A 19,226-nucleotide genomic window follows, 5' to 3' on the forward strand; every position below is an offset into this window, starting at 1 on the left:
ATTGGTTGGTAAATAAATGGCCATAACTTGGGAAGCGCTTGTCCGATTAATATAAAACCCTGAAAAAGCACATCCTCAGGTCCCCAGCAATATAGCTGGCAAGTTTCAATTAGATCGGACCAGTGGTTGTCGAGAAACAGCGGTTACACACACACACACACACACACACACACACACACACACACACACACACACACACACACACACACACACACACACACACACACACACACACACACACACACTGAGATTGCTGGAATTATAGATAGATATGCAGAGTCGTACTTGTGGTCACTTGTTCTTTCCAAAGGGTCGACGCTACTAAAGCAGTGATGAAGGAGAGAATACACAGTGGTTTGCCATCACTCCTTCCAGCAGTAGTCAGACCAGATTTTGGATATTGATATTGCACAGGCATGCAATGTCCTGCTCTTTTCAAAAGGCGCCTTGCGATATATTCGATTTCTCCCAGCGAATGCGAGCAAACGAGACACCCAGCTTAACACACCATTGCTGGACTTGTTTTTATTATTTACAATTCCAGTGGATTGAAGAGCCAAAGATGAATTATTATAATTATTAGTCCGGTAATGGATATGTATATATGTATGTATATATATATATATATATATATATATATATATATATATATATATATATATATATATATATATATTTTCTCACGTTTACTGTAATATATAATTTTGTTTGAATCCGTTAATAAATGTTTTAATTTTTATTGTCATTCTTAAGAAGGCGAAGACCATATTTAATTTGCTTAATCCATATTATTTATCCGTTTAGTGCCATTAAACTCCACGTCATAACATTTTTATCGAAGAGTCTTTAAACAACAATGACAAGAACACGCCTCCTGCGTGCCCAGGTGAGCACAGGTAAGCGTCAGTTTTAATGGGAAAGGAGAGACGCACTTCCTTGTCTCTCTCTCTGGTTCCACCCATTCCACCTTGCGAGCTCGTGCTCGGCAACCGATGCCGGCGATCAGTAATTATCGCAGGTAACCACGAACAGGTAAACCATGAGTGCGGATTCAGAGAGCGGCGTGGAGTTCGAAGACACCGTAGAACCCTCGAGTGAATATAAGGAAGACGATGAAGATAAAGTTCAAGAGGAGCGGGGACTGTACGACACGTTCATGGAGTTCTGCTGGACGGGGTTGTACCTGGTCCCCGTGTACCTGGTGGGCTGCTTGGGGTTCAGCTCGGTCTGGGTGTTGCTCGGTCTCGCACTTTGGTTTGGATGGCGTGAGGTCAGAGCTCTGAGGTCGGAGGCTCTACGTTCCGGATACTTACTGGCAAGGAGCGAGGAACGTCTGGTCCGTGAACACTTCAAGGAGGAACAACTGCCCCCATGGGTACGATGAGTGCGTTTTACCTGAGGTGATGGTGGGGAATGTGTGTGATTACCTCACGCGGCCGAGCCGAAGGGCGGGTTAACCGGTTAAAGAAACATGTAATTGGGTCACTTTATGATCAGGAAGAACTTCATTTCAGGTGAAATGTCATATTCTGAACACGAATCTGAAAACGAACCTGCAGATTCTTCTTCCTCCGACTTCTTCTTCTTCCTCCGACTCTTCTTCTTCTTCCTCCGACTTCTTCTTCCTCCGACTTCTTCTTCTTCCTTCTTCTTCCTCTTCCTTCTTCATCCCATGACTAAAACGTTCCACTGTTACAACGTTTCGTTTATTCTTTATTACATCCCTCACGTAATGTCTTTAATCACATCTCTGACTGAAAATTTTTTTTTTTAATCCCAGTTTGTAATGAATGTTCGTGTTCCATCAATCGTCTTTTTTTTTTTTCCAACTTCAGTGTCAATTCACCTCACCTCCTTAAATCTACCTCCTCCTAAGTCCTCGCCTGTTTTCTCCGCTCATTACCCTTCCCGTCTTACCCCTCATCCTGCCTCTGCCCTTAGTTCCTCTTCACTGTCTTCTGCTTCAGTATCAGCTCGTCCTCCATTGTCCCAAAGTGTGTGGTGTTCTAACATCTGTGGGCTCCATTCTAACCTCACAGATACCTCACCCTCTCAATCAGTACACTCAACAATTCAAACATGGTCTTTCTTTCCTCTCACACCTCCCCCTCTTCCCAATCCCTCAAATATTTTACCTCCCCCTGCCCGCTCCCTTCTACACCATACCACTACCAAGTCTCATCCTTCCGCTCTCCTCACCTCTCCCATCCACTCCTGCCCCTTGACTGTGCCTGCTCTCATCATTTCCCCTCCCTCACAAAGTAGCCTCCGCACTCTTTCCCCCTCCAAGTTTCCCTCTCACCATTCTCCCTACAACCCCCCCCCCCCCCACACCTCACATCCACAAAGATGCTTCCTTCCATCTCATCACTCCACCTCCTCCAATCTTCAATTTCCCACTGTGCCGCATCCTGTCACCACTGAGCATTTTCTCATCCTCATCCGGCCCTCTCCCCTCACGCTTACGCAAATCACCCACACACTGTCAACATATCTCCCAAACTCCCCCCTCCTCCCTCGTCCTATCTTCCCGCTCCTCTCCCCTGCACCCAAAACCTACTCCTCTCCATCTGCCTTAAGTGTGGACCTCAAAAATCTGGGGCCTTCATTCAAACCTGACGCATCTTTCTATAGAGGTTTCCACTGACAAAACAGACATAATCTGCCGAACAGAAACTTTCCTCCTTCAAGACATCTCTGACTCCCTCGTTTCTCTCCCTGGTTCCTCCCTCCTCCGGTATGATAGACCTGAGGCTCATCCTGGCGGCGGAGTTGTTCTCTCCATAAAAAAAAAACTTGATTCCTCACTCTCCATGCCGTGCCCTCACTCCCCCACACCCCCAGGAATACCTCTGCTGCAGCTCCCCCTCTACTCCCACCTCATGTTTATATATGTAGTGTACCATCCACCAAACAGTGATGACTCCATTTACATCTCGCTCTCCGTAAAATTGGACCAACTTCTATCCACTCATCCGAACTCTCTCTTCCTCATATGTGGTGACTTCAATTGTCATCATGCCAGTTAGCTGGGTGTGGGTACCTCTCTCACCTGTCATGGTAGCTCAGCAAATGACTTCTGTGACTCATTGGGACTGACTCAATCTGTCAACTTCCCGACCCGGACCTCAACCTCACTCACCTGACACTGCACGTGAAAAGGCTGAATGCCTAAACTCCATGTTTGCTTCTAAATCTTGTGTCGCAAACCCATCACTTTCTGTACCCACCTTACCCAGTCACACCCTGCTGTTCCTGGACTCTGTGTTATTTTTTTGTTTTTTTTTGTTTTTTTTTTTTCTCTCCTGACAAGGTGAATTTCTCCTGAATGACAAGGTGGAGAGCTTGCTGTTAAACCTTGACTGGTTCTGCAACCGTGTCCTAAAAACCTGCACTGCTGCTCTTGCTCACCCTCTCTCTGTTCTATTCACCCTCTCATTTGCTCAAGGTCATCTGCCATCTGCTTGGAAATCAGCAAACATCACTGCCCTACATAGTGATGCCATACATAAAAAAGGTACAAAAACAGATCCCTGCAACTGTATACCAATCAGCCTTCTCCTGATCATCAGCAAGGTTATGGAATCCATCATTGCTTCAGACATTAAATCCATCCTTTTCTCCAATGACTTGATTTCCGATCATCAACTTGGATTCAGACCAGGTCACTCTACCCTGGACTTGCTGCTCCTTCTTTCCCAACAATGGATGAAGATCCTCGATGCCAGACATGAGATCAGAGCCATATCCCTAGACATATTGCGTGCCTTCGATTATTTTTTTCCGCCCCCCCCCCCAACCCATCTACTTTCTCAAGAATCCTCTTGAAGAAGTCCTTTCATTCAAACTTTTGGTCCTCGATATCTGCCATGATCTTTCCTGGGAAAGCCACATCTCTAAGCTGGCTTTAAAAGCCAGTCGCCGATTGGGCATCCTCATGCAAAGTCCTTCCTTGGCACACCTGAGCTCCTGACCACATACAAAGCTTTCACCCACAGCCTGATGGAGTGCTGATCTCCCCTCTGGGCTGGTGCTCCCACCTCTCACCTTTCTCAGCTTCACGCTGTGGAAACCAAGGCATTTAAGATCATTGGTATCTCCCGCGATGAGGCTGAGACTCTGGGTCTCTCACTCTCTCACCACAAGCAGGTCGGTGGTATTTTTGTCTTCCACTGTCTCCTCTCCGGCCTTGTCCCCCACCCTACTCTGTCTGCTATCTATCCTGCCCATATTTCCGCAGTGTGCTCAAGGTCTGCCAGCAATTCCCTTCTGGTTAAACGACCAAAATCAAGAATCGCTGCTCACCTTCACTCTTACCTCTTCCCCCACCTTTGTAATGACTCTCCCACTCATCCCTCCAGGTCTTCAAAACAGCTGTTCACCACCATCTCTTATCTTCGCCCATCCAAAACCATGACCTTTTCTTACCCCCGTTAATCCACCACAAACCCACGTCCTTCAAATCCCCTGTTTTATTTACCCCGTGTACCCCACCCCACCACTCTCCCTTCCACAGATCTCGTCACACATCTGTTCCGCACTGTTTTGTGCTTCCCTCTCCCGTCCCTCTCGTGTCCTGCTCCCCTTGTTATACGTTCTGTGTGGAAGCTCTTAGTCGAACCTTGACATTGTGTATATTAAAATAAATAAATAAAATGCCTCAGCCCTGAGTTCGTCCCTATCACACATGCACAGAGAGGAGTGAGTTTTTTTTTTTTTTGTTTGTTTTTTACTCTTCCTGCCTGGCAGTCATTCAAAATTAAAAATCATTCCAAACAGGAAACTTACTGTTTTTAAGGACGTCAAAGGATGCAGCCTGTCATCCTTCCCAGGTCAACGAAATGAGTGCCAGCTTGCTGGTATCCTGCGTCGGAGTGGCGACCCGTCCAGGACTGTGCCCAATAGCCCAGGAGACTGCTTGGGCATCACCAACGCTCTGCACAGAGTATGGTCCCAATGGATGGATGGAAAGGACACAAACAACAAGCACGAATAACTCGAGTAACGTGTTAAATAAGGTGGTGTATAAGATGCTGCATCAATGGTGGTAAACTTCAGGAGTTTGTTTTGTTTTTTTCTACAAACTATAATCGTTATTTAATTTCAATTGAATTGTATACATGAATAATGAGGAACAGAAATCGCCTTGTTGGCACTTTCAAAAACATTCCGTTTAACAGGACATGGACAAAATATTGTGGAATTTTACGTCATCGCGACCAATCAAATTTTCCGCTCGCCGACTCCGCCCGTGTTCTTGTTTTTAACGACTGCACAGGGTCAGGTGCTCCATGAACTCTGCAGTTATTATATACCGGTCCTTCCCAATTCCATATCCAGGCGATGCATGATATCATCGCCACGCATGGAACGAAAGGAGTGCTCAGTTTTTACTCCGTTTGGTTCTTTGTTTTCTTGTCTGTTTGCTTGTCTGGGCGATATCTCAGCCATCCTTTGAGCTAGGAACCTGTAATTTGGAGACAAAAGTGAAGATGTGCTTTGGCAAAACAGTATTTTTTTTAATTTTGTAGAATTAATTGATGAATTACTGAATTATTATTGATGTTTTTTTTTTTTCTCTCATTCTGGCAATATCTCAGGCACCTATTGAGCTGGGAAGCTGACATTGGGACATGACGGTGAACAAGTGATTTGGCTATAAAGAGTATTTTTGATTGATTGATTTATCAATTAATTATTTAACTTCTCAATGAATTACTTAATTTTCAAAAAGTTACAGATTCGGATGAAACGGTGTTGGTTTCGGTTTGCTATGAGCCAATTGATTAAGAAATTAATTATTTTGTGATTATTATTTATTTTGATTAATCAATCAATTGTTGTATGCCGCTCCCTTAAGAGTCGTCTCTCTGTGCTGCGCTGTGGTGTCACCAGGCCCCGGCAATATCATGCGCTGGAGAATGTTATTTATTTATTTGGCATGGGGACGGTGTATTTTGAATGTAGCTCTACTTGCTATATTTCTTTAGTTCCTTCTGCCACCGAAGGTGGGCAGGAGGAGGTTATGTTTTCACGTCTGTCTGTTTGTCTGTCAGTCTTTGTCTGTGAGCAGGATATCTCAGAAAGTTATGGACAGATTTGGATGAAATTTGGTGGAGATGTTGTGTGTGTGTCTGTGTCTGTGTCTGTGTCTGTGTCTGTGTCTGTGGCAAGGACAAACTTATGAGTGAAGATCTGGATCCAGATACTCGAATTATTTTAATTTTCTAAGTGATTGTTCACCATAGTGAGATGGAGCCAAAAAATGATATTTCGCACAATATTTCAAAAAGTTATGGACAGATTGTGACAAAACTTGAGAGATGAGTTCATTAGGTGATGAGAACAAGCCGATGGCATTTTGGTTTAGGTGTGGATCCAGATCCAGATTATCAGTGGGATACAAAACGTAAGTTTTTAAGTCTGGCAGAGGTATACGCTCTAACGAGTGCCGTTCCAGTTCATGCTGTGTTGGTTCCACAGGTTATTTGACTGACAATATTGTTTTTGGTTGACATGACGACGATGTCCCTTTTCTGCTTGGGTTGTATTTGGAATCTGAGCTCGCTCTCAAATGGAACGTAGCCGAAGAAAATGTTGATTTTTTTTTTTCACAATGAAAGGTATAAGCCTGGCATCGTGTTGAGGTTCAAATTAAGGAGGGAAAGGTAATGGTGTATGTAAGAAGCACAGATATTTATGCTTTAAATTATAGTGGTTCTTCTTTGGTTTACACTAACTCCAAACACCTTTAATTGCAAATTGCTTTACTTTCCTTACATGTCAGTTACAGAAGATGAGATGGGCTGGAGCGATTACCAAATATCTATGGCACTGAATTGGCTTCAAGTCTGAAACGTGCATCGAGATAGGATGAGCAGATGATGTCACAGTGAAAGACAACAGATGTGTGTGGGTGTGTTCCATCATGTGTCCTGGGCTCGTGGCAGTCGATCTTGAAAAATACATGTTTGGCTTCTTTAGAGACACTGGTGGTTAATGTCACAAATTCCCTCTTTATGGATGGCACCGTAGTGCTAATTAGTAATTTTAAGGAAACTTTGTACTTGGTGTTTTTTTTTTTTAAGTGTGTGTGTGGTTGTCGTAATGGTCAGAATTATTCTCACCTTGTGGGATCAGCCAGGTATCTCATTGAAAAATGTACAACAATTGAACAATTAAAATGCTTCAAGAATTTCCGAACAAGTTTTGGCTTGTGTCTTTCACGAACAAGCTGGCCAGGCCTGACATTCACTGAAGATGGCAGCAATTTGGGATTTGTTCAGGGCTCTTGCAATAACTCTCTGACTCTTTGCAAAACACAAAGTGGTGTTTTTAACCTCCATTAATGACCAGTGCTGGCAGATGGGTCGTCCAGCTTAACATCCTTCTGATGCACCTTTGATACCCCGCCCTGTATGGGCCATCATTTAGCCAAGCCATCGATACCTTAGTAAAGTGTTACAACTATCTGGATGGAAGCAGTGAAGTGATTTCTCTTGTTATGGTTATGGTCTAACCCTAACAATGATCATTTATAATCTAATAGCTGGGGTATGCGTCATTGCCCGGTGCTATTCTAATCCTGTTGGCATTTTGAAGAAATCAATTTTTTTTTTTTTTTTTTTTTTTTTTTTTTTGCCTGAAGCACTCTTTGGCACTCAACGATGAACCTCAAAGCTTGACGAAGATCTGTTTGGCCATCTGTGAGAAAAATGGTGGCACGCACAAACATATTGTTGTGGTTCGAGTTCAACCACGAGGGGAAACAATCGGATTCCTCCCGAACACTCTGTCCTGAGGCCACCAGGCACAGATAACTGCACACCGAGTTACTAAACAACCACGAATGCCGATTGGTACTGTCAACACTGGCAGGGTTACACTACTTTGTGTGATACTATTTCCCGTGGATTGACCGCACCAAGTGACTTTCATACCCTCAATGCGTACTTGCGTTAACTTGATACACAGTATCATGTGCATCCGAGCAAAGCTGCCAAGTATGCACCAGCTAATAATAGCAAATTAGTGGGGCAAAACTTCCCGGCTAACCTGTGTGCGGACTACACTGGACCAATGGAGGAAAAGACCGAACGAGCTGGGTACATTTATAATATAAGCAATTTATTATTCAGGCAAGGAAAGGGCATGTGGCACAAGAATAAAAGGCTTTATTACAAACAATATGCACAGCAGGGGAAAGCAAGGATTTGTGGGGTGTGGCAAAGTAAATGCAAGTATTTACGAATGAAGACACAGTGCAGAGCTAACCCAATACAAATAACTTACACATTCCTAACTTACATGACAGGCACCATTAGACTAGTAAAGAAAGATGGAGACAGTCAAGGTGATTGTGACCTCTTAGAACACCTGATGTGGCCGACGGACCAGTGCAAACCCAGTCACTTAGGTGGGAGAAAGAGGGAGGAAACTTGGGGGTGTCTAGGATACGTGAGTGAGGAGGATATAAATGGGATGCAGAGGAGAGGTGCATGTCTGTCAGTTTGCTCGTTTAGATCTTGTGCATCCACAGCAGCCAAGACAGAAGAAAAGAGATAGAACGTGCGAGAGGAAAGCTTACAATGGTGTGTGAGATGAGAAGGTCTGTGAATGTAAATGCTAATCTATGATCGGTCTAGCATTCTGCCCACTCGTCCACCCAGCATTGCACTCTGCCTACTCTGTTCCACCTTCCTTCTCATATTGTCGATCGAACCAGAACCATCCTCTCTCAGCACCCACACCTCAGTCACTACCTCTGGCTCTCAACCAACCTCTCGCTACTCAACCACTTTTCAACTCTTTTTTTTTTTTTCTCAATGACTTTGCAGGGTGTTTTATAGACATCTGGTGAGGAAGGAGCCCAAAGTTGGATCAGGGCAATCGGTTGGCATTTCCCAGCACTCCCGTTGGTGCATGGATGCTTTCCCAAGAATTAACTTCACCCCTGCGAGGCTCTGAAGCTCAAAATTGCCTCATTTACCCCTGAACTTGGCCACACGATGGAGCTCCACAATTAGCATGGAGTGTGGGTGTCTGGGAGTGCTTTCTGGCCATGAACGTGCACTGGCTACCAAATGGAGGTCGTAACTGAGCGGAGCACCAGGACTACTTGGCTGATGAAGAAGTTCCAGGCTGAGTTAACATCAGTGGCAATAGATATGGGAGATTGGTTTGAAGAGAGATGGCTCTTGCAGTCCCTGCCAATCTGCTTGAGTGAAATACCAGACTTGCCAGCATTGAGGCAGCTCTCTGAAAACAGCCAGAGAGACGTTGACTTTCACAAGCATATCATCAGATGAACCATTTGGGCGGGAGGAAGAGCAGGAGACATTTATGGAAAAGTCGGTCTCATCACCAAGTACAGAAGGGGAGGATTTGTCGTAAGGATAAATCCAGGTTGGAAAGTTCTCGGATTGGGTTGGTTTCATGGAGTCGCAGAAGTGCCATGGCTGGTGAGAGACATACCAGCACACAGCTAAGTTGGTCTTCCATAATGTTGTTGCTGTTGTCGAACAATAACTCCAGTCATTTCTGCACAAACTGGCCTGCAGCAAGGTGACAGCCAACCGATCCTGCGGAAGCAACCCAAAGATCCCCCACAACTGTAACGACCCACTTCCTCCCGTTTAGAGCCAAGAACACACACCTTAAAACTGAGGCGAAGAGGCAGAGATGGAGAGAGGACTTGCACTCTCCACTGTGCTGTGCACACCTTGGGCCTTGCAGCCCACGAACACCTCAACTGTTTAGCCTTTAAGTTTGGCTGCTTCCCTGTCTCAACTGACATTCGTATAGTCTACCCACATAGTATTTTTATGACCACACCAATATATATATATATATATATATATATATATATATATATATATATATATATATATATATATATATATATATATATATATATTGCACACACACACATATTCTTCTTCGATCATATAAATCAGGAGTGTGTCTGTCTGTCTGTCTCTGTCCGTCAGACCCCGAACTATTCCCTCAGTTTTGGGGCTAGCCCCGTCACACCTTCTGTGGAACGTTTCTGGGTCCCAGCGGATGTCCGAAGGTGAGTGGGAGATTTAATACCTCAATACAATTGTAATTTTGACTTTCAATCTGTACGAGGCTGCGCCCTATCCGGAAGTAAACACAATCATGTGTTCAGCAGAAAACATTTGCTGGTTTGATAATATCTCAATATAATTGAGATTTTTGAGTTTCCACCTCAACGACCCTACTTTTATCTATTTTATTGTGGATGGGAGGTTTCATAAATATCATCTCGATACAATTATCTATAATTCCAGCAGTGTATGTGTGTGTCAAGGACGAATTGGTTCGATTTTGGGGAAGATTCGAATCTGCATCTGGATCTGATAATTTTTTAAGTGATTCTTCACTATAGAGAGATGGCGCTAAACCGATATATAACACGATATCTCAAAACGTTGTGGACGGATTCTGATAAAACTTGGTGGACAGGCAAGGACAAACCACGTGTGTGGCAAGGACGAATTGATTCGATTTTGGTGAAGATCTGAATCCGAATCCTGATACGTGAATTATTTAATTGTTTAAGTGATTCTTCACCATTGATCGGGCCTAAAATGATATATAGCACGATATTTCAAAAATGTATTGGGCCAGATATGTTCTCTTTGCGGAGGTATGCGCTCTACAGAGTGCCTTTCTCGTTTAAAAATGTTTTTGTTGTTTGTTGTTTCTGCAATTTTTATGCCTCCGCACCAGGGGTGCTGGAGGCATTATGTTTCCGGGTTGTCCGTCCGTCTTTTCGTTTACGCGATAACTCAAGAAGCAAATTGTAGAATTTCATCAAACTTGGTAAAAAGGTAAAGTAAGACAGGGCAATTAAGTGATTAGATTTTAGGCCAGATGTGATAAAGGTCAAGGTCAAACTCTGAAATTTTACTGTTTATGCCCTAACTCAAATATTAGACCGAATTTCATCAAACTTGGTATAAAGGTAAAGTAAGACAGGGCAATTAAGTGATTACATTTTAGGCCAGATGTGATAAAGGTCAACGGTCAAGGTCAAACTGTGAAATTTTACTGTTTACGCCCTAACTCAAATATTAGACCGAATTTCATCAAACTTGGTACAAAGGTAAAGTTAGACAGGACAATTAACTGATTCGATTTTGGGCCAGATATGATAAAGGTCAAGGGTCAAATATGTCAATACTCAAGTGTTTGTGTGGGAGAGCGGAGACATACCCGTCGACTGCGCGCAGTTGAATTACTCTAGTTTTTAATGTTTTGTATATTTTGATATGGATTAAATCCATGTATGTTGTTGAATTTAGCTTATGGTACATTTTACCCCCCCCTCCAACTCACCTTCCTCCATCCTGGCTTTTGGCTCAATCCACTATGTGGATTACTACATATCATGTGTGGAAATGTCGATGTGTTTATCATTTGCAAAATTATAAAATGTATCATGTTTTTTTTTACATTTTGTTATCTTGCTATGGATTACATCCATCTACATTTCCGAGAGAAAATCTACACACTTTTCAAATTTTTCACCTTTTGTTTCCTTATTGCCTGGAATTAAATTACATTAAATCAGACTATTTCCACCTTTATTTACACATCGTAACGCACAACTTCCAAGTGAAAAACAAATTTAAGAATATTAATTAAAAATACAAAACCAGAATATCTTGGTTGTATTTAGTACCATACACCTTTTACTTCTCAATGATCATCTCGACTGTGCTCCGAGTAATATTCAAGGCCTTTGGAATATTTTTATACCCATCCACCCCCCCCCCCCTGAGTTAATACTTGGTAGAAGCACTATTGACAGCAATTACAGCTGTGAGTCTGTTGGGATAGGTCTCGACCGACTTTCCACACCTTGATTGGGCAATATTTTCCCATTCTTCTCGACAAAGCTGTTCAAGCTCAGTCGAGTTGTGTGGGGAGCGGTTGATGGATGGGAGCGGTTCAAGTCCAGTTGACTGACAGCAATCTTCAAGTCATGCCACAGATTTTCGATTGGATTTAGGTCGGGGCTCTGACTGGGCAATTTAATATTTTTGTTCCTTTGCCACTCCAGTGTAGCTTTTGCTGTGTGCTTTGGGTCATTGTCATCCTGAAAGGTGAACTTCCGTCCCAATTTCAGATTTCTTGCAGAGGGCAGCAGGTTTTCCTCTAAGATTTTTCTGTCTTCTGCTCCACTCATTTTCCCTTCTATCCTGACATGTGCCTCAGTCCCTGCTGATGAGAAACATCCCCAAAACATGATGCTGCCACCACAATGCTTCACAGTAGCGATGGTGTTCTTTGGGTTATGTGCTGTGTTGGGTTTGTGCCAAACATAATGTTTAGGCCAAAAAGTTCCATCTTGGTTTCATCAGACCACAAAACGTTTTGCAACATGGCTTCAGGATCTCTGGAGTGGTTTTTTTTTGCATTTCTTTAATTGGACTCAAGGTGGGCTCTTTCAGTAATGGCTTCGTTCTTGACACCCCGCCATGCAGGCCAGACATGTGGAATGTTTGGGATAATGTTGTCACATGCATACAGTGATCAGTTTTTCCATGATGGCATATAGCTCTTTCACAGTTTCCATTAGCCTCTTGATGGTCTCTCTGATCAGTCTCCGACTTGCTTGGTCATCCAGTTTGGAGAGACTTCTTGACATAGGCAAGGTTTTGGTGGTGCAATAGACCTTGCACTTCTTAATGATTGCCTTGACTGTGTTCAAGGGATACGCAAGGCCTTTGAAATAGTTTTTATACCCTTCCCTTGATCTGTGCCTTTCCACACCATTATCCTGAAGGTCTTTTGAAAGCTCCTTGGTGCTCATGTTTGAGTCTTTGCTGTGAAATGCACGACCCAGCAGAGGAAACCTACAGGAGCAGCTGATTTTATTCTGAAATGATCAGAATCGCCAGAATTTAACACACGTCGAGGCCAATGAATTTTGGTGTGATCTTTTTTATTTTATTTTTGTCGGTGATTATTAACACCTTTGCTAATTTACAATTGCTATTATCAGGGGGTGGACATTTCCAACCAAGATATATATATATATATATATATATATATATATATATATATATATATATATATATATTTTGTATACATTGCTGAGGCTCATATGAGAGGTAACACACAACGCACAGAAGGGGGGGGGGGCATGAGCCAAGAGGGGTGGGAGAGGGAAGGACAAAACAGCGGGGAACAGGGACATTAGGAGACCTGTGGAAGCGAGAGGGATGGGCAGGGAACATGGGGTAAACAAGATGGACACTACAGGGACTTTCAGGAATGAAAGCAGGGAATTTGAAGGAGGTGAGTTTGGGGTGGATTAACGAGGGGAGAAAAGATCGAGGTTTTGGATGGGGGAAGATAAGAGGTGGTGGTGAACAGATGTTTTGAATACCCCTTTTGCTCTGCTTGATTCTTCCATGTTAAATAGTCTTGTACTTGCCTTGTTAACCTTCCAACAGGCAGGCATCTTGCTCATCTTCCTTCCTTTGTCCCTCTTTAGTGCCACCTACCCATAGAATCATCTCCAAATCTAATCAGGGTTTTTCCCTTCATCACTTGAAGCTTTTAGTTCACTTCCATCTCATTTTGTCTCCCATTCCACCCATGATCTCTTACTTTTGCAAGCCCTCCTTTCTGGGCCAACCTCTCTTTCAGATCCTATTTTATCGTATGTCCAATTTCTGTGTTGTTCACTGCCCTGCCAAGTTTTCTGGAAGCAATTTTTCCTCGTTATACTCTTCTATGCCTCCACACTGTACATTAGAAAATCCTTGTTATGCTCTTCCATGCTTCTACACTGTACATTAGAAAATGCATTTGGTCACTTCTTGGAAAATCAAATCTCCAATTAAATACTCTCAAAAGAAAAGATAAAAATGATTATACACTTTGACAAGTCTGAAGACGACGATGGTTCACGAGCGGTATTTGACGATGTAGATAGTTTCAGAAATCGAGGATGAGACAATGTGATAATGTTTGACCAAGTTATAAAAATGATCAACATGATGTGGTACGAGTGACAGGTTATTAGCTGCAAAATGTCGAAAACCCGGTTTCGTTCAACAACTTTAAAAATTTGACCTTTGCATAACCTTAAAGGTCACAAAACAATGTGGACATTAAAAATAAGGGAACAGAATATGTGCTATAGCTTATTGGAGTTAGTTCGTCGAAGAAAGTCGAAAACCCGGTTCGATTCCCACAACTTTGAAAATTTGACCTTTGTGAACTTTAAAGGTCAAAGGTCAAGGATTATGACCTTTGGTGCAAAACTTCCTCTGGAACATTCCAGGAACAATATAACGTCATATAGGCTATATGGCATTTCTTACTCCTTGGATTATCCATACTTTGATTAAATCAGCGTAAAAACAAACTTGAAGGGGGCGCCACGGGCAAGGTGTTCGAGATAGAGCAAAATGGTTTCAAGACTTTAGCATGACCTCAAGATTATGCATAAATAATATTGTCATCCCAACTCTCAAAGTTTGGGCGGTCGTATGATTTTTATGTCAAAATTCGCAATTTTCTAAGTTCTTGACCTTGTGACCTTGACCTTGGGACGAAAATGAAAAATCTATCTCCGTGGGGCTATACAGGTGCCATTGGGCTAACCAAATACTGAAACCCCTGCCAGATTCGACAAACCCCCTCGAAGAAGATGGATTTTTATGTAAAAATTCACAATTTTCAAAGTTTGTGACCTTGTGACCTTGACCTTGGGATGAAAATGAAAAATTGAGCTCCATGGTGCTATGCAGGTGCCATTGGGCTAACCAAATACTGAGACCCCTGTTAGATTTGACAAACCCCCTCAGAGAAGATGCAATTTGAAATCGGCTACCCCCTAAAAAACACGTTTTTTTGGGCGTGGCTCCGCTCATAATGGGCACACCACGACCTTTCTCAGGAAAACACAACAAGATCATGATATAAACCTCCCACCAAAATTTTATCAGGATCGGATCAAAACCCACGGAGCTATGCTCGGGACAGACAGACAGACAGACAGACAGACAGACAGACACCAATAACGAATATAGTGGTCACTTATTTTTTTGTGAACCAATTATTTACAACTTTGTTTGTTTTTTGTCTTCTACCATTTTTATTTTGTGGTGGTGGTGAAACTGCCACAGATGGCTGTGGACAGCATACCACCATGTTTTTGGTGGTAAGCTGTTTGCAACTACCTGAGATGGTACCATCATTTGTCCCATGGAAGCCCAAGTGGAACGTTGGTTCTGTTGTAAGCTCTTAGGTGGCCAAACCTGGGTTTAACGCCCTGTGAGGCTGGCTCATCATCTGGTGCATAATCTCGGGGCCCCTTCAATGCCAGCTCACGACTGAAGCCACACCAAGCGCAGGATTCTGGGAGGCCCTTCTGAGGTCACTCGTTTGCAGTGTTGTTGCCACCTGGAACACTCCTTGTTTGTCTCCAACGTTCCTTGAAGCCCCCTCGCCCCCTCTTTATTTTACTGTGTCTCAAAAATCTGCATCCTGATTATATTTTCTCATCGTCTATCTTTGCTTTTTTCACTCAGAGGATCACTCCTGGTTTTGGGGCCTGAACTTGTGATATTAACATTAAAAAGTCCCCCCCCCCAAAAAAAGACTATAACATGACAATAATGATGTTGATAAATATCAGCCAAAACTGAATAAACATTATCCATATTTCTGTGAGTTTCTTTACAAGGAACTTCAATGCAGGAGGAGGCCATTCGGCTCATCAAGCCCAGGCAATGGTTGCTCAAGCTCTATCTATTTTAAATGCTGAGCCTCAAGCAGGAAGCAGCACTTATCATTTTTAAAATCTTTGGTATGAATCTGTTTGGGTCAGATTCAAACCGCCGAACAACATCAATAAGATTTTTTAAAACTGCCATCTGCCATTCTTCTTCAAGGTCATCCTCTCACAGCCTGTGATGCATTCTCTACTACACCGAGTGAGATAAAAGATACTGTCCTTGACATATTTCTCGATTACGAGCTGAGATTACAAAAGTTTTTAAATCTCTTCCCGTATCATTCTGAGCGCGTCCATTCGATAATGAAATCACATTCTTCCAACTACTCCACAAAGCCTTAACGGACACAAAACGAGTCAGCTGGGACCGCTTGATTTTTTTTTTTCTTTATTCTGAGCCATCCAGCTTTCAATGACGTACATTTTATTGTGTTCTGGTATTGCAAATCTTTCTTGAACCGATGGGAAGCATTTTGTTGTGATAAAATGGCCACCTTTTTTTTTGTCCTCGGAGAAGCTTGCTGATTATATCTAAGCTTGTTGCGATGGGATCGATGTACGTCATCCATCAGTCGTACGAAGCATCCTCTCCAGGTGTGAGCTCGTTACCTTTCACTTGTGTCATCCTGTCTCATTGCATACAGCTTCCCATTGTATCAACCGGACTACATCTACTTTAGACCAGTTATCTGACATCTCTTTGCCGGAGTCCTTATTCTAATTGCTTGCCTGTGGACTGATCTTGTATTGCGTGTTTGTTTTTTTTTACTTTTACCATCGTCTCGATGCCATGACGTTCCCTTGCTTAAAATATCGCATCACAATTTTAATTGGGAGACCTGACACCGTGTATGTTTTATTTACCATCATGTTGTGCGAAGAGATTTTCATCGGACCCACAGCCATCGAGCAGCACAGCATTACACAACTTCAGCCCGTGGTCCCTCGCATCCCAAGGCAGAGTAGCAGAATGATTTTATGGCATGTGATGCGTAGATAACATGATGAATGGTGGATAGAAGCCTTCATAATATTTCCTGAGTCCGTTGCATATCACGGTAATGTAAGAGTTGCTGTGGCTTGTCTTCTTCATTTAACCCATAATTTTCTCGACAGGTCCATTTCCCGGACGTGGAGCGTGTGGAATGGCTTAACAAGGTACTGTACTTCCAGTTTTATTGGCATTATCAATTGGGTGTTTGTCGTTCAACGAGAATAGGTGGTGAGTGCCGGAGCTTGGTGACGGTGTAATGGCAAGCCACTATCGCCAAGCTTGGTGTCGGTTGTCGGAGTGGTAGGTAGGAATAGGCTTGATGAGATGGATCGAGGTAAAGATTTGTTTATCACTGTGGTTATAGACGTTGGTGGTGGAGGTGGAGGAATCGGGATGGGTTTGGGGAGGGAGACGTGGTGGGTTTAGTGGGGAATTAACAACAGAAAATTTTCCTGGAACTCGTCTAACAGTTTTGCCAGACTGGGCATGAACCAAAAAAACAAAAGTTGATTTTGAAAAAGGGCAACAGGTATTTGAAACATCTGGGGGAAAATGAGCACATGAGGAATGGCCGACAAATCGACAAAACCAATTAACTGAAAGATAAAATAAGGATCAAGCACTTGATATATACTTGATTACCAAATAAGTAAATATAAAGTGCCAAATAAAAATATATTCAGAACAGGAATTCCCACTTCAGTTCATGTAATTATAAGTGTGAGATACACCTCTTACTTGACCTTTCTCTTTCTCCTGATTTGGCACTATAACCTTCCTCTTCCTGATTATCACCTTAACTTTACCTCTGCTCCCCCTAAAACGCACCAGGGTTATATTTAATGAACATTGCCAATAACTTTGATTCAGTAGCTTGTAATACCATATTTTGGCTTTTCTAAACATGTTGTTTTATTCCTGATATATTGGACGTGATAATGCCATTGACTTGTGTGCTCAGCAAGTAATATTCTGATTATTATCTATTGTATTATTCCAGATGTTATTTGATTATGATACATGTTTTACATTTGATGAAATTTTATTTCTTTCGGAATCAAAAATGACAACCTCCAAGAGGAATGTGCCAGCCATCATTCCAAGAACCAGTCTTGGAGGCTTTATCGGTCATCTCAGAGGTTTTGGCCTTCAGGCTTTATCAGAAGCGCAAAACGTGCTTCAAATGCGAGATTGTGCAGTGACCCCAGTACACCGCCTGGCACCACCTACTAGGAGGCAAATTTCAGAAGAATACCTCATTTGCACAACACAAATTTATCGACGTCTCTGGAATGAACCGTAAAAATCCAACAAAAAATGGTGCAGAAATGGTAGTACACTTGCATTTGAATTGTAAAATCTGTGTTTGATTCTCGATCCGACTGTAAACTGTCAGGTTAGTGATTCGCAGGCCTCGGGGAGTTACTTCAAAATGTGTGCCGTCCCTCAGATGGCCTCCAGGCAAAAATAGCATTCCTTTTCTGTCGTAATTCTCTGCAGACTACTGTAGTGTACGAGTACAACTCCCATGTACTATTTTTCGAACTGTAGCATTTTTGCCTGGGGGGGGGACATTAAGCTGGGGACTCATCTGTCAGCATTGTTTGGTGAGAGATGGTGATGTTCCAACAGTGTGTTTCAATGAAGAGTAGGGTTTGTTATCGCTGGAACCCTGCCCGAACCGAGCTCAGAGATGGGACATTAAACTGGGGACCCGTCTGCCGGCAATGGTTGGTGGTCTGGACCCATCTGCCAGCATTGATCCCTCAGATGGGACGTTAATCTGATGACCCGTCTGCAAGCGTTGATTGGTGGGAGATGGTGATGTTCCAACGGTGTTTTACAATGAAGAGTAGGGCTGGTTATCGGTGGCACCCTGCCCTGACCTGGCTTGGAGATGGGACATTAAGCTGGGGATCCATCTGCTGGCATTGACTGGTGGTAGATGCTGTTGATCCAACGGTGTCTTCCAATGAAGAGTAGGGTTGGCTATCGCCGGCACCCACCCATAACCTGGCCCGTAGAGTAAACAAATATCTGTCGGCTCTGTTTGAGAAGATCAGTGATGGAGCTGTGTTAGCATTTCAATTGGCACTCATTGGATGGATGAGATTAGATGCACAGAGCACCTTCCTCGCACCTTTTCTTCAAGCCTTTAATACATAACGCCGCATTCACTCTGCAGCTGCCAACTGTTGGCTCAAGCATAAGGGACATGTTTTGTTTACATATAATCGTGTTACACTGAAAACTCGTTTGGCGTCTTCATCAAGCTCATGGAACATTGCTTAATAGCATCGCTGCTGGAAACCGAATGCATTAGAAATCTTGCGCTCGCAGCTGAAATTTGTGGTTTTCATAACCAGGTGGTTGTCCGTGATGAGATTGACTTGTGATTTGCCTGAACGTTGTGAAGACGTTTCCCACAATATAAAATGGAGTGTTTAC

At 43.0% G+C, this 19,226-nt stretch overlaps 1 protein-coding gene across 1 annotated transcript in view; it reads left to right on the top strand.

The window, feature by feature from the left end:
- The first annotated feature begins 891 nt into the window (after window positions 1-891).
- LOC147027332 (extended synaptotagmin-2-like) overlaps window positions 892-19,226 on the top strand; it is a 92,757-nt gene continuing 74,422 nt past the window's right edge. The window contains exons 1-2 of the mRNA XM_085876669.1: window positions 892-1,375; window positions 16,901-16,942. Of these exons, the coding sequence (XP_085732795.1) occupies window positions 1,040-1,375; window positions 16,901-16,942 (378 nt within the window). The 5' untranslated portion in view covers window positions 892-1,039. The remainder of the gene's footprint in view (window positions 1,376-16,900; window positions 16,943-19,226) is intronic.

The sequence above is a fragment of the Eptatretus burgeri genome, chromosome 4 (genome assembly GCF_056783735.1).
Source record: "Eptatretus burgeri isolate ZD-2024b chromosome 4, Ebu_testis_v1, whole genome shotgun sequence".
Classification (NCBI taxonomy): Eukaryota; Metazoa; Chordata; class Myxini; order Myxiniformes; family Myxinidae; genus Eptatretus; species Eptatretus burgeri.